The sequence below is a fragment of the Pongo pygmaeus genome, chromosome 3 (assembly GCF_028885625.2).
Source record: "Pongo pygmaeus isolate AG05252 chromosome 3, NHGRI_mPonPyg2-v2.0_pri, whole genome shotgun sequence".
Taxonomy (NCBI): Eukaryota; Metazoa; Chordata; class Mammalia; order Primates; family Hominidae; genus Pongo; species Pongo pygmaeus.
In genome coordinates this window covers 126,372,512-126,385,824 of record NC_072376.2, presented here as the reverse complement: position 1 = coordinate 126,385,824, position 13,313 = coordinate 126,372,512, and the positions used below count along the sequence as shown (strand labels likewise).

The following is a 13,313-nucleotide window of genomic DNA, read 5'->3' as shown; positions in this document are numbered from 1 at the left end:
GATTATCTTGTTGTATTGTTGAATAGTGACAAAGCTACTACTAAGTGTGAATAAAGAGTTTGTAATTTTGCAGGCATTCATTAAATTAAATAAAGCCATATATGCCTATAAACCTAATAATGTTTTTTTAAAAACAATTTATTGAACCAAACTATTAAACCAAGTTTCAGTAAATTAGTTGCCTAACACTTGCACATAAAAAGCAACAAACATTTTTTGATTCAATGAACAATTGATTATTAAAATCAAGCACATTTGTCTTACTGAACTGTTACAATTATTAAAAATAGAAGCAATGTAAGGCTGTATAGATCTTTGTAGGCAGCAGTTAAGTATAAATCTGTTGCTCCTTCTTTCGTATGTTAGCCTGAAAAAGAAAAAAGCATGCACTTAGGGATCACATGGGGAAATTTTATAATTTAGATGATTTGACAGATGATAAGCTGTCTCAAATCCCTTTAAGAAGATAGTGTAGTATAAGTAACACACAAATACATGAATCAGTGAATAATTTTTAAATTGACAATAATTTGAATGATCTAGACTTACCTCAATCTCTGTATTCTAAATAGGCATTGTGCTAAGAAAATGAGTATAAATAAGATTTTAGATAATTACTTAACACAATAATTTGCATGTGGCATGCCTCTGCTTGGCTGTTTCTTAATGGAGCTCTGGCAGAATTTATAATTTGTAAAGGAGTCAAATAAGACTTTATCACCTTTTACTTAAAAGAAATGTATTTTCATTTCCTTAGAAAAATATTCCATAATTTAGAAATATGGCTATTCAGACTAGACTCTTTTCAAATTAAATTGAATTACGCAGCTTTACAGTGATGCTTTTTCTTTTAATTCATTGAACATTTTATATCCAGTAAAAAGTCAGCTAAAATTACTAGAGCAAATCAGGCTTTTCTTTAATGCTTACTAAGTGGGTGTATATGCTTGTGTGTACACGTGTATGCAGGCACACATACAATAAACCATTTGGTAATATTCCAGAGACCCAACTATAATGCCAGTAAAAAATAAGAAATCTGTTGTCTGATGATATCTGTAGTACATGGCAACAGAACACTTAAGCTGAAGCATGAAGAACTTGTGAGGATGAATGTTAAACCTAGGGATAATTACTAAGTCACTTCTTAGCTATTGACAAAATCAAAAGGTTGGGAATAAAACTGGCAATAACTCTTGATCTTTTTTTAAAAAATGATATTACTATCTTAGACATCCCTTCAGAAAGCATTGTTTCTGTTAAGCCTGTGTGGAGATTAATCTGGCATTATCTTTTTAAAAATGTCTAGATTGGCTTAAGCCTTTATTCAGATAAATGGGAAAATTTTATGTAACTAGAAATGAGCTACTAGTTTTCATTGTAAAACACAGTCACTAGAGTATACCAAAAAGAATGTTGAGCACATTTGGGAAAAGGTAGCTTTTGTAAGCCTTTTTGTTTGTTTTTAAGAGGCAGGGTCTAGCACTGTCTCCCAGGCTGGAGTGCAGTGGTGTGATCATAGCTCACTACAACCTCTACCCTCTGGGCTCTAGCAATCCTTCTCCCTAAGCCTCTTGAGTAGCTGAGATTACAGGCATGCTCAGGCATGTCCAGCTAATTTTTAAATTTTTTATAGATACAGGGTCTCACTATGTTGCCCAGACTGAATTCCTGGGCTCAAGTGATCCTCCTGCCTTGGCCTCCCAAAATGCTGAGGTTACAAGCCTGAGCCACCACACCTATCGTGTAAGTCCCTGTAGTAATAAAATATATCCTGAATTTTGTGAGGAATGAGAGGAAAGTTAGAGATCAAATAAGGGGAAATTGAGGTTCCTGTTTCCAACTCTTTTGTTCCTTTTTTCTTTCCTCTTTCCAGTTGAACTCCTGTTTCTTCCTAGGTGTTCATGTCTCACATTTCTTCCTGGCCAACTCTTCCTCATTTATGTAAGGTCCTCCTTGGATAGCAGGTCCTCTATGAAAGTTTCTCTGACCCACAGAAGGAATTCATTATTCTCTCCTCTCTTTTCCCTTAGCCTTTATGAGACTATTATTTCCTCTTCATTTTTTGCTTATCCTTTGTATGGAGTAACTTCCTGAATCTGTATAGCAGTGGTGTGGAGCCCTCTAGGAAGCACAGGAAATAGGGGAAATAGCAAGAATTCTTCATAAACTGCAATAAGTGACAAGATGCAGCAAGACTCCCAGCCTTCCTGGCTGGCATGGGGCACTGATTGGTGTAATGTTCCAGTGTGGATGTTACTGTGTATTCATCAGTGTGTCTACACAGATAGAATCCACATGTGTCCCAGTTGTGCTCATTCTTCTTCCTTTCATCATGCCAAAAAGGTAAGTATTGGGTGAAACTTTTTTACTTACAAGTATACATATTTCCTCTGTAAATGGGACAATTCCTGAGTCTAGGATTTGCTAGGTCTTAAGGATTGTGGCTTTAAAAATAGACCTATGCTTTAGTTAAAGCATGTTCCACAGGAACATGATTTTTTATTTATGTTTCTATTTTCTCCACTAGACTAGATGCTTGATAGAACTTACAACTTGATTCTTTATATTCTTGTCCATTAGCATGGGCAAAGCTCACACATATTATGAATAAAGTTGAGTAGTATTTGTAGAATTAGTATATAAATGACACTGCTTAATCACAAAGTTTAACTCTCCATGAAGTTATTTGTATTTTCAGGAAAAAAAAAATGCTGTGAGAACAAATGAGTCGCCCACTGGAGAGCTTGGTAGGGGATGTCCTGGTATCCTCAAAACAAGAAGGACCATTTAAATAGCTTGCAGCCACCTGTAGCTTGAGCCCTCCCTTTGTAAGCATCTACAAACTCACAGGGATCAACAGTAACAGTATCTCCTCTCCAGCAGAGGATCTGTTGGTCTTCTGAGTATTGAAGACTGATAAATGATAGAATCTCTTCTTGTCTGACATCTTTGAAACCTCCAATGTTCCAGAACCTGGAAAACCTGTTGTCGTATAGGGGCGTATCAACAAATCAGTAGCTTCACTCATCTGTCACCTCTATTTCAGGATTACTTCTGGAGTGTTGATGATTAGAAATATGTTAGAATCTGAACTTTGGGGTATAAATTCACCCATTATCTAAAGTAGCTTTCCTGCTTTCATAACATGATCTACACATTTTGTGGCTGAATAAATGCTCATTTTTCTGATGACCAAAGCTAACTTTTAGATGAATTACTGATATACAGAAATGATTTCATCCTAATTAACATGTGAAACACAATTTAACTGTGATGATGTTTTCAGTCAAAGGCAGTTGCCTTGGCATTAACAGTGAAATCTTACGTGCACAAGAAGGTTCAGCCTAACCCTGGCAGGATTCCTAGGCTGTTTCAGTACATGTGACATTAATAATATGTAGCTTATCAGGTAATGATGCTCAGTTAGTAACATTCTTCAGCAGGCCAATGGCAGATATTTTTTAAAGTGATTATAATTTTTCTCTAAGGATTACCCAAGCATGATAAATAACAAAATATGAGCAAAAAATGTGATAATACAAGGGATTTTTAAATGGCAATGATTTTAACCTATAGATAAATAAAAATAATCATGTCCATATTATATTGTTTGAAACTTAGTCTAGTGAATGACAAGAGATAGCATAGGTATTGAGATTTTAATTTATCTGATAGGCTTACTGAATTCCAATAGTCAATACATAATTCCTCTGTGTTTTCAAATTGTTTCTAATTAGATGGACTTCTCTATTCTTTTAAAATCTATTTTGTAAATATTCTTGTTATCTTTAGAATATCTGTGGTGCTTGTAAAACCATATACAGTGAGTTCTTTCATTTGTTTTTTTTTTAATGCACAGTAGAGTATATAGGTCAGATACCTTTTGAAATGCCTGACATGTTAGAAATCTTCCATTTACCTCTTTAAATTAATATTTGATTTTAGTATTTATTTATTTTTGAGACAGGGTCTCGCTCTGTCATCTAGGCTGGAGTGCAGTGGCATGATCATGGCTCTCTGCAGCCTCAACCTCCCAGGCTCAAGCGATCCTTCCACTTCAGCTTCCTGGGTAGCCGAGACTACAGGTTCATACCACCCCACCTGGCAGGCTCTCACTATGTTACCTAGGCTGTTCTTGAACTCCTAGGCTCAAGCAGTCCTCCCATCTCAGCCTCCCAAAGTGCAGGGGGTATAGGCGTGAGCCACCACACCCAGCAAAATCAGTATTTTATAAGCGAAATTACATATATAGATACACACATAACATAGTAGTGTATGTGTGTGTATATGTATGTATTACAGTTGTTCCTCGCTATCCACAGAAGATTGAATCGAGAACCCTCTCAGATAACAAAATCTGCAGATACTGAAGTCCCCGATATAAAATGTCATAATACTGTATTTGCCTATAACCTGTGCACATCCTCCTGTATACTTATTTGTTTATTTTTGAATACTGTATTTTTGATCCTCAGTTGGTTGAATCTGCCAATGTCAAATCCTCATATACAGAGGGCCAACTGTATATATAATTTAATGATAGCAAATTACTAAAAATATTGAGGCCATAATAAAAATTATTGATAGCAAATTACTAAAAATATTGGGGCCAATAAAGATTAATGACTTTGAGAATTAAAAACACTTACTATACATATATGAAAATTAACTCTTAAAAATGTGACTTGGTTCTTTAGTTAGCTTGGATAGATGAAGCAGAAAGTTAAATGGTGATTATGAAAACTGAATTTTTGTATATGTGGTTTAACTACATTGTGAGTTACGTGAGTGTGTTATTTCTTCTTTTGTCTCACTACTTTAATGGGAAATTATTGTTGTCCAACTCTGGGTCTAGTGTGTAACCAACTCTTTTCAGCCAGATTCCTCACCTCCAAAAGAGTATCTTGCATCTTTGGGTCTGGGCCCAGGTTCAACTCCAAGAACTGTACATCTCAGGGACCAAAGGTTATGCTTGGCAGGGAAGCCTAATGCCCCATCAGGGCACTCACCAATCTATCTGAGTAGACTACTAGTGTTTTTCTATTTTTAAAATGTGTTTTATATATGCACAGGTACTCTGGTATCAGCTGTTGTGTTTTCCAAAGAGTTGAGTGCATTATTGTATCAACTCATCCATGCTCATAATATACGTATATGTGCCCAGTGGAATTTTGGGGAGCTAAGGGTAGGACTGGTGCAAAACTATGCAGTTACAAATTATAGGCTTCTGAAGAGGTAATCTGACTCAGTAAACCAGCCTGAAATCAAAAAAGATAAGTACTATGGTAAGACATAAGAGCTAATCTGCAAAACACAGCTTGCACAGCCCTGAATTCATTATTAAGGTTTTCATAAGGACATAGAAAGGATGCTATAAAGACTGTCACCTCACAGACAATGCAGAAAGACCACTTACTTTCAAATTTGACATTCTCCTTCTCCATGAGTGTTCTTGGGAATTCCCAGAAGAGAGACAAGCATGTGAAAAGGCCCTAGGGCAGGAAGGAGCTTGCTATTCTTGAGGAACTGGAGGAAGGCCATCACAACTAGAGCAAGACAGAGGGGGCCTCAATTGGAAGATAGGTGGGATACAAATTAAGCGGAGACATGAAGGTCATGTCAGGAGTTGGCCTGAAAAATCAGTGTACAGCCGTTGAAGAGCTTCATGCAGACATGTGACAAAATTGGATGTACATTTAAAGCTATTGTGTGGAGAGTTGATGCGGGGGCTGGGGGGCAAGACAGGAAATGGGGCCCATTAGGAGTTATTGCAGTGGTGCATGTGAGAGATAGCAGAGACTTAGGCTGGTGACATTGTAGTGGAGATAGAAGTCTTGATTCAAGTCCTGTTTTGGAGATATAATCAGCAAGATTTAGTTAGAGATCAGTACCTACATAATAGAAAAAGTGGTTGGGCCTCTTCACCCTCAGGTACTAGCTCAAATAACAGGTCAAACCAGAAAATCGTGAAGTGGTGCTTATAGTTTCATTCCCCCATTTAATTATTTAATCACTTATTCACTCAGAAAACATTTATTAAGCTCTTCCTGTGGGCCAGGCATTGTGTAAGGTGCTGAAGAGACAATGTCCCATTATTGGTCATGTGCTCTGCCTGACAGACCCTTACACCAGTGGTTGGCTTGATTTACTTTATATCTTAGAACATGGTGCTAAGGAGACCCACATTTTTCATTGTATCCCCATAGACTTTGTTCATTTAGACATGTGGTTCCCTTCAGGGGTCTTTGGGGAGCCCCTGGGGTAACTAGAAATGGATGGAGTTGGCACACTGGTTGGTACGTTGACAAGGTAGTGCTGCCGCACCTACAACAGGGCCTGGTGCTGACAGTCTTGCCATATACAGGACATCTGCACACTCGTAATGTAGAATCATCCAGCCAAGACACCCAGTAACACTCCTACTAATGAGCCCTGATCAGCTTCACACTGACCAGTGACTACTCTCCTGCCCTCACCAGTAGTCAAACCGTCTGACTTTAATCCATGATTAAAGGGCACATAAGTGGGAATTCTTTATGTCTGTGTTCTTCCCAGTCTTTTTGCATGATCCTTTGCGCTATTCCGAGCCCCTTGTCTTACCCTTCTCTGCTCCCCAAATTGTGTCCAAGAGGCAAGCTAGTAGGGCAGCACAGACAAGAAAAAAACTAGTCCTTTTCCTTTCTTTTGTGTGTGTTCTTGGGAAATGACCTTAATCTCCATTACTTTCGTTTCCTTGTCTGTAAAACAGAAATAGCACTAGTATCTACTTCATAGGGTTGCTGTGTTGCAATCTCTAGAGCACTTAGAACAGCGCTTAGTCTTGGCACATTTTCTTAGTCTTTTGGGCTGCTTAACAGAATACCATAGCTTGGGTGGCTTGAACAACAGACGTTTCTCACAGTCCTGAAGGCTGGAAGTCTGAGATCAGCGTGCCAGCGTGGTCTGGTTCTGGCAAGGGCTCTTTCCTGGATTGCAGGCTACTGACTTTTTCTTTTATCTCTACATGGAGAAAAGAGAGGAGAAAGCTCTCTGGAGTCCCTTTCGTAACGACCCCAAATGAGGGCTCCACCCTCATGACCTCATTACCTCCCACAGGCCCTGCCTTCTAATATCAGCACTTTGGGAGTTAGGATTTTAACCTATTAATTGGGGAGGGGGCACAAATATCCAGGTAGCTGCACACACAATAAGCACTCAGTGAATATTTGTTGTTATTGTTATTGTTCAACAAGTGGAAGACAGTGTGTTGGATGACCATGCAGGTGACACGGATGAATGTGTCACCATTACAACTTCTGCCTTCATCACTAAATGAAGACATACCAGTTGCTTAAATGCAAGGCAGCACGAGATAAGTTTTTTTACAAATAAAAATCCGATGGTGGTGATTCTTCGCTTAACTGCTTAATGAACCTCTGTTACCACTGCTCAGACGCTTGGATTTCAGGTCTGGCAATCTCATCTCACTAGGTTTGTTCTTCAGCTTTAAGTTAATTTCCCAGGGGAAATTACTCCTTTTTCCAGGAGTTAGTCCCAGTCCTACCTTAGCAAGATTGCCTCCTACTTGTGCATTAACTAGGTGCCGCTCTTGGTTCCTGTTTTCCATCAGCTCCAACCTGAAGTTCCTGGCTTTCCCCCACCACCTTGAGCACTGCTTTTAATCTCCAAGTCAGTGCTATTCCTTGGGTTAATGTGGCACCATTTTATTTTTTAAATCCCAGTCTTTGACTCTACTTGCTGCTCAGCCTCATGGTCAAAGATCTACTACTGATGAAATTTTACAAATGTTGTATTCTGGATGAAATTAATTTTGACCATTTCTGATGGGAATTGCAAATTGTACACTAGAAACAGAAGAACAATTTATTATACAGGGTAATAATACAGTGTGAATCGACATCACTATAAGTAACAACAATAACACAAATATTTATCTTTCTGATAGGTAGTCTCATCTTTTCATGTTCTAGAGTTATCTTTTTTTTTCCTTGTGAGCCCTAATGTTCTAGAGATTTATAAATGGTAATTAATGCTTCAAATTTATAATTGATATCCTTCATATCATAGTAGAACTCTGACATCAATTTATTCACAAAGTATCTAATTAGTTAATTAACAATTTATTCATGAGACTGATTTAATTTGGGCATTATATGAAATTTCACACAGCACAGTAAAAATTTTCAAGAATATGTAATAACTATGGCTTAATTTTGTGTTCTATTAAACAATAATGTTAGTATAGAAATATGTTAAGGTTAGAAAATTCAGTAGCTTCTCTTCAAGACATTGAATTCTATTATGACTGATATTTGTTCCTTTTCAGACATTTATCATACATATAGAAGAAATGATAAAATGGTTTCATTTGTGTTAAGATATTTTTAAATAATGGGAAGAATGAATGCTAGGAGAGAGAATGTTGTCAGACACAGTTAACTACACAATCTAAAACTCAACATGAAAATCTATACCCCTCAAATTTGTCTAAAGCTATTATGATTTATTGAAAACTACCAGAATGCTACTCCCCCTGACTTTTAAATATTCTCCTTTAAATATGAACCCCTTAGGAAATAAAACCTATTGCCATGTATAGCTAAACTTTGGTATGTGTATGATTTTTTTTAAACTCATGTAAAGTTCAGATTTACAGTAAATGAAATGGATAGCATGATTCTCTAACTGGGTTAATTCATTTAATCATTACTTCAAGAGTCATTAATTAAGCAAATATGTATTAATGCTAGGTTAGATGCTAATATAACAAAGATCAGTAAGTTGAGAGCCCAGTGATCCAGGATCTGGTATTTTTCGTAGGCCAAATAACATGTTTAAGGAGCCTATAAATAGCAGCAATTGTATTAATGTCAGTAGACTTTAATCAATGTTTATTAAACATTTTAACAATCCAAAATTGTCTGTAATGTATGTAGGTTTTCTAGGTACTTATGGTCAAAAACAAGGATAACTATGAGTATATATTATATCTATAATACATTAGTCACATTCAAAGGAAGAAATCTCACAAAATTGTTATCATCACTATACAGGCAACAGTAGATTTGCTGAAAGTGTTTTTTGTCTAATTATTTTGCATTGGAATTTATGTAAGGTACATTGTGTGGTTGCCTTATTATAGATTCTTATTGGAATAAATAGCTATGCTATTAAATGGAATTATGTACATGTAACCATGATTTTTAGAACATGCCTATATGAAGATTTATATGATAATTTTAGGTAAACATTTTATATGTAAAAATAATAGAATTGGAAATAATGACGGACGTTAAAGGACTTTGAAGTATCCAGAATGCAATTAAGAGAGGCAGAAGTTGCATAAATGTTCAGACATATTTATAATTTTTAGTATCCCATCTTTTCCTTTTGGAAAGGAGAATAAGGGAGAGAATACTAACTGGTGATCTCTAAAACATGCTATCCTTTGATGATGTTTCAGAACTTAATAAAGCAAAAAGCAAACAAGTGAACAAAAAGAAAAACTAATTTAGCATCCTTTTATCTCACTCTATAGTGCTCATACATGAAGCTCTATACCTTTACTTGATGCTTTTCCAAATGACTCATGCCTTCTAAACTGGAAAGACTGGCAGTGTCATTATTGGAAAATCTGCACTGTGGAGTGGTTGAGGGCATGAGCTGTGGAGTGGATGGCCTGCCTGTGTCACTAAACGCTGTGTGATCTTGGGCAAGTTACTTAACTTCTCTGGGCCTCCATTTTCTCATCAATAAACTGGGAGGGGAATTGCTCGGCAGGCAATTGTAAGGATTTATAAGTTAATATAAAGCTTAGTACGTTGGAAGAACTCAGCAAATGTTAGCTCTTACAAGGTTAAACCCCAAAGATGAAATGTCCTTTTAAAATCAAGCCAGATCATAGCAGAGGAAGAAATGGTTGATAAATGAGAAAATGGTCCACCTCGCTAATAACCAAGAAATTCATATTAACTTTTCCACAATTGAATAGGTGTTCTTTATTTATTAATAATAACTATTATTAGTAATGATTTGGATCTGTGAGCACCTTCACAATTTTGGGGGTGCAACCATTTTGGAAGGTGATTTGCCCTGTCTGCTCTACAGAATTTTAAATGTGGGTACTCTTTCACCCAGTAATTTTACTTGTAAGAATTTCTTTTGTAGAAATACCCTCTAATATGCACATACATGTGTGTGCACGCATGTATGTACACATATGCATATCTCTATTCATTGCTATGTTACGTTAAATTAGGGGAAAATGCTTCTGATATGACATGGTGCCCGTAATTTAATGTAAAATGACAAATACAATTAGCTTAATTATTTACATATAGCACGTGATCCCACTTTTGTGGGAAAAGCATCTATTTTTATGTGTGTGTTTTCAAGGGGAAAAATGTATGTTTAAGGATGCACACACGCAAAAATAGCAAAAGGATACGTGGAAGGATACAGCCTGCAAACTCATACTCAATAGCTATGATGTATATCATCTCCTTTTGTTCAGAAAATGTTTCTAAACTGTGCCAAAATTTTGTCAGATATCATTAATATTTGAAAAATTGAAATGAAAACCATTTTCTGTGAAAGATATTGCCTACTATATTTATGGCATACAGAAACTTGTGACCTCATGTGTCTAATGATAGACAAATAAAAAAGATTAAAATGTTTAGTGTAGTATAGATTTGACTTATAAACACTGTCTCATGTTTTAAAATGTTTTGATTTTTTTAAATCATCTAAGAAAAACATCTATATGGACACATTTGCAAATCTATTGATGCTTATTTTTTTTTCCTCTTTTTCAATGTGATTATCTTTTTTATCTTCCCAGAGTTACTGGAGGTGAACTGTTTGAAGACATAGTGGCAAGAGAATACTACAGTGAAGCTGATGCCAGGTAAGTGACTTGCCCTGGGCAAGATACAAGACTCAACATTCAAATAATACTTTTTCAGTATATTTCTTTACAAATGCATGTTTATACAAACAAATGTTTTAAGGATCTCCAGGATGATTCTTAGAAAAAAAAAAAAACTCTATGAATGTGGTCTATATTTTTATCTAGCATCTGTAGTTAGATTACATATTTTATCAAAAACAACAAGGAAAAACAAACCAAAACACCCCACCTAATTGGAATGACTTCTGCTAAAGCAATATATTTTTTAGTGAAAATCAGAGATCAAAGATTGAAATCCTCTAATCCCTAGATAGAGTCTAGGTTGCCCAGTGGTAGCCAGTAGTCACGTGTGGCTACTGCAATTTCAATTAATTAAAATTAAATTAAATTAAATTAAAAATTTATTTCTCAGTTGGTCTAACCATGTAGTTGGTCTAGCCAACGGCCTAGTCGCCACAAGTGTCTAGTAGCTACCAATTGGCCAGACCAGATATAGAACATTTTCATCATCACAGACAGAAAACAGAAACAGCCTGAAAAAAAGTCTTAGTGGTCTCTTTAAGGAACTATTATTAGCTAATTAACTCTTTGGAAATTTCATTAAAACCCTTGAACCTCTGAGTTGAAAAATATTTATTCAGGCATTTAAGAGAGTTCAAGAGTAATTTTTCAGTCTTGTTAATTGGCAAAATCTTTACAAAAGTTTAAAAAAGGCTAAGTTTTTTGTCTAATTTGCAACTTCCTAGGCTATCCAAGGCAACATTTTTGGAGTGGAATAACATTAACCACTTGCTTAGATGTTACTTAGATTGCATGGTGTAAATTTTCCTGTGTACTTTTATATATTCTGTAACTGTCCTTTATTTTTAAAAATCTAATCAAGAGTGATTGGCTCATTATTAGCAATGTAAATGAGATGTTTGGGAGCAGAGATTGACTCTGCTCCCATTCTCCAATGCCATCAGAGCTTCCCAAGGCTTGCTAATCCCATTGTAGCCTGACCCTCAACAGATGTCCAGCTGATATTAAGGTTCCCAGCCCCTCCTTGCCCTCAGAGGCACACTTCTAAGTTTCTAATTTTTCTTCTTGGTTTCATGCACTGTTTATGGCACTTTGTGAATCTATCTGTACATGACTACACTCTAATTTTTTAATGGAATTTTTATGGCCAAAGTCAAATAGAAAATTCTGTGTAATTTATACTATGATGAATGAATCATCACTTGCTCAGTTTACCCCAAATCCCCACATTAGGGTCCTGAAAGGGGCCTTGGGGAACCTCTGGAAGTAGCTATTTGGCCACTTGCCAAGAAACAGTAATACTTTTAATCGAGGTACTAAACTAGGGAATTTCATTTATTTTGCCCTTCGAAGTTATGTTAAACAGGCTGTTACTTGGTTTGAAAAATACTGGTTGAAATTAAAATAGAGACTATTTTTACTGCTAAAGAGCTCTAAGATATTTTTTATGAAAGCTCTCCGACAAAATCAAAGAGAAGAAACATTCCCTTCTAACTACATAAAGAGGCTATTTCTCAGTCAGATGTGGTGGCCCACTCCTATAATCCCAGAACTTTGGGAGGCGGAGGTGGGAGGACTGCTTGAGCCCAGGAGTTCAAGACCGGCCTGGGCAACATGGTGAAACCCTGTCTCTACTGAAAATACAAAACTTAGCCAGGTGTGGCCGCATGCACCTATAGTCCCAGATAATCAGGAGGCTGAGGCAGGAGAATCACTTGAACCTGGGAGGTGGAGGCTGCAGAGATCGTGCCACTGCACTCCAGCCTGGGCGACAGAGTGAGACCCTGTCTCAAAAGAGGCTATTTGATTGTCAAAACATTGTAAAAATTTTTTACTAGTTCTCAAAAAATTAAGAATTGAATCCATTCTCACTAGTAAAAAAAATGGTGAAGTCCGTTTAGTATGTATTATTGTTTACTTCTTTATCTTCTGTTATTCCCAAGATTCAATAATTTATGCTTGTTGTTTGAGAACAGTAGGAGAAATATTCCTAAAGAGTAGTGCAAAGCGAACATTATTTTAAAAGAAAAAAGATTCCTATGGTTTAAAAATAATGACCAATACTCAAATAAACAATGTAGTCAACAGCAATGAATGTGAGATGCTTTTAGTGGTATTGTTAATAAAAGAGCTAGAAAAATCATAGTCATGATCAATTTTTAAAATATTTACATTGTAATAAATCAGATGGTGATTACTTTTTTAAATTCAAGATTTTTCTTTAGAATAATATTATTTTATACATTAAGTGGTTGAAAATGTCCTTATTAAAATGTTTGCTTCATCTTTCAATGAATAAATGTAGTTCAGGATGTACTTGCATTTGAATTGCACAGTGAACTTATACAAAATTCATCAGTGTAATATGTTCTACATT

General features: G+C 36.1%; 1 protein-coding gene across 18 annotated transcripts in view; it reads left to right on the top strand.

Moving 5' to 3' along the window:
* Positions 1 to 13,313, top strand: part of CAMK2D (calcium/calmodulin dependent protein kinase II delta) — a 316,681-nt gene that overhangs the window by 206,029 nt on the left and 97,339 nt on the right. For all 18 annotated transcript variants that reach the window (XM_054486326.2, XM_054486351.2, XM_054486339.2 and 15 more), the window contains exon 5: positions 10,847 to 10,912. In XM_054486326.2, the coding sequence (XP_054342301.1) occupies positions 10,847 to 10,912 (66 nt within the window). The remainder of the gene's footprint in view (positions 1 to 10,846; positions 10,913 to 13,313) is intronic.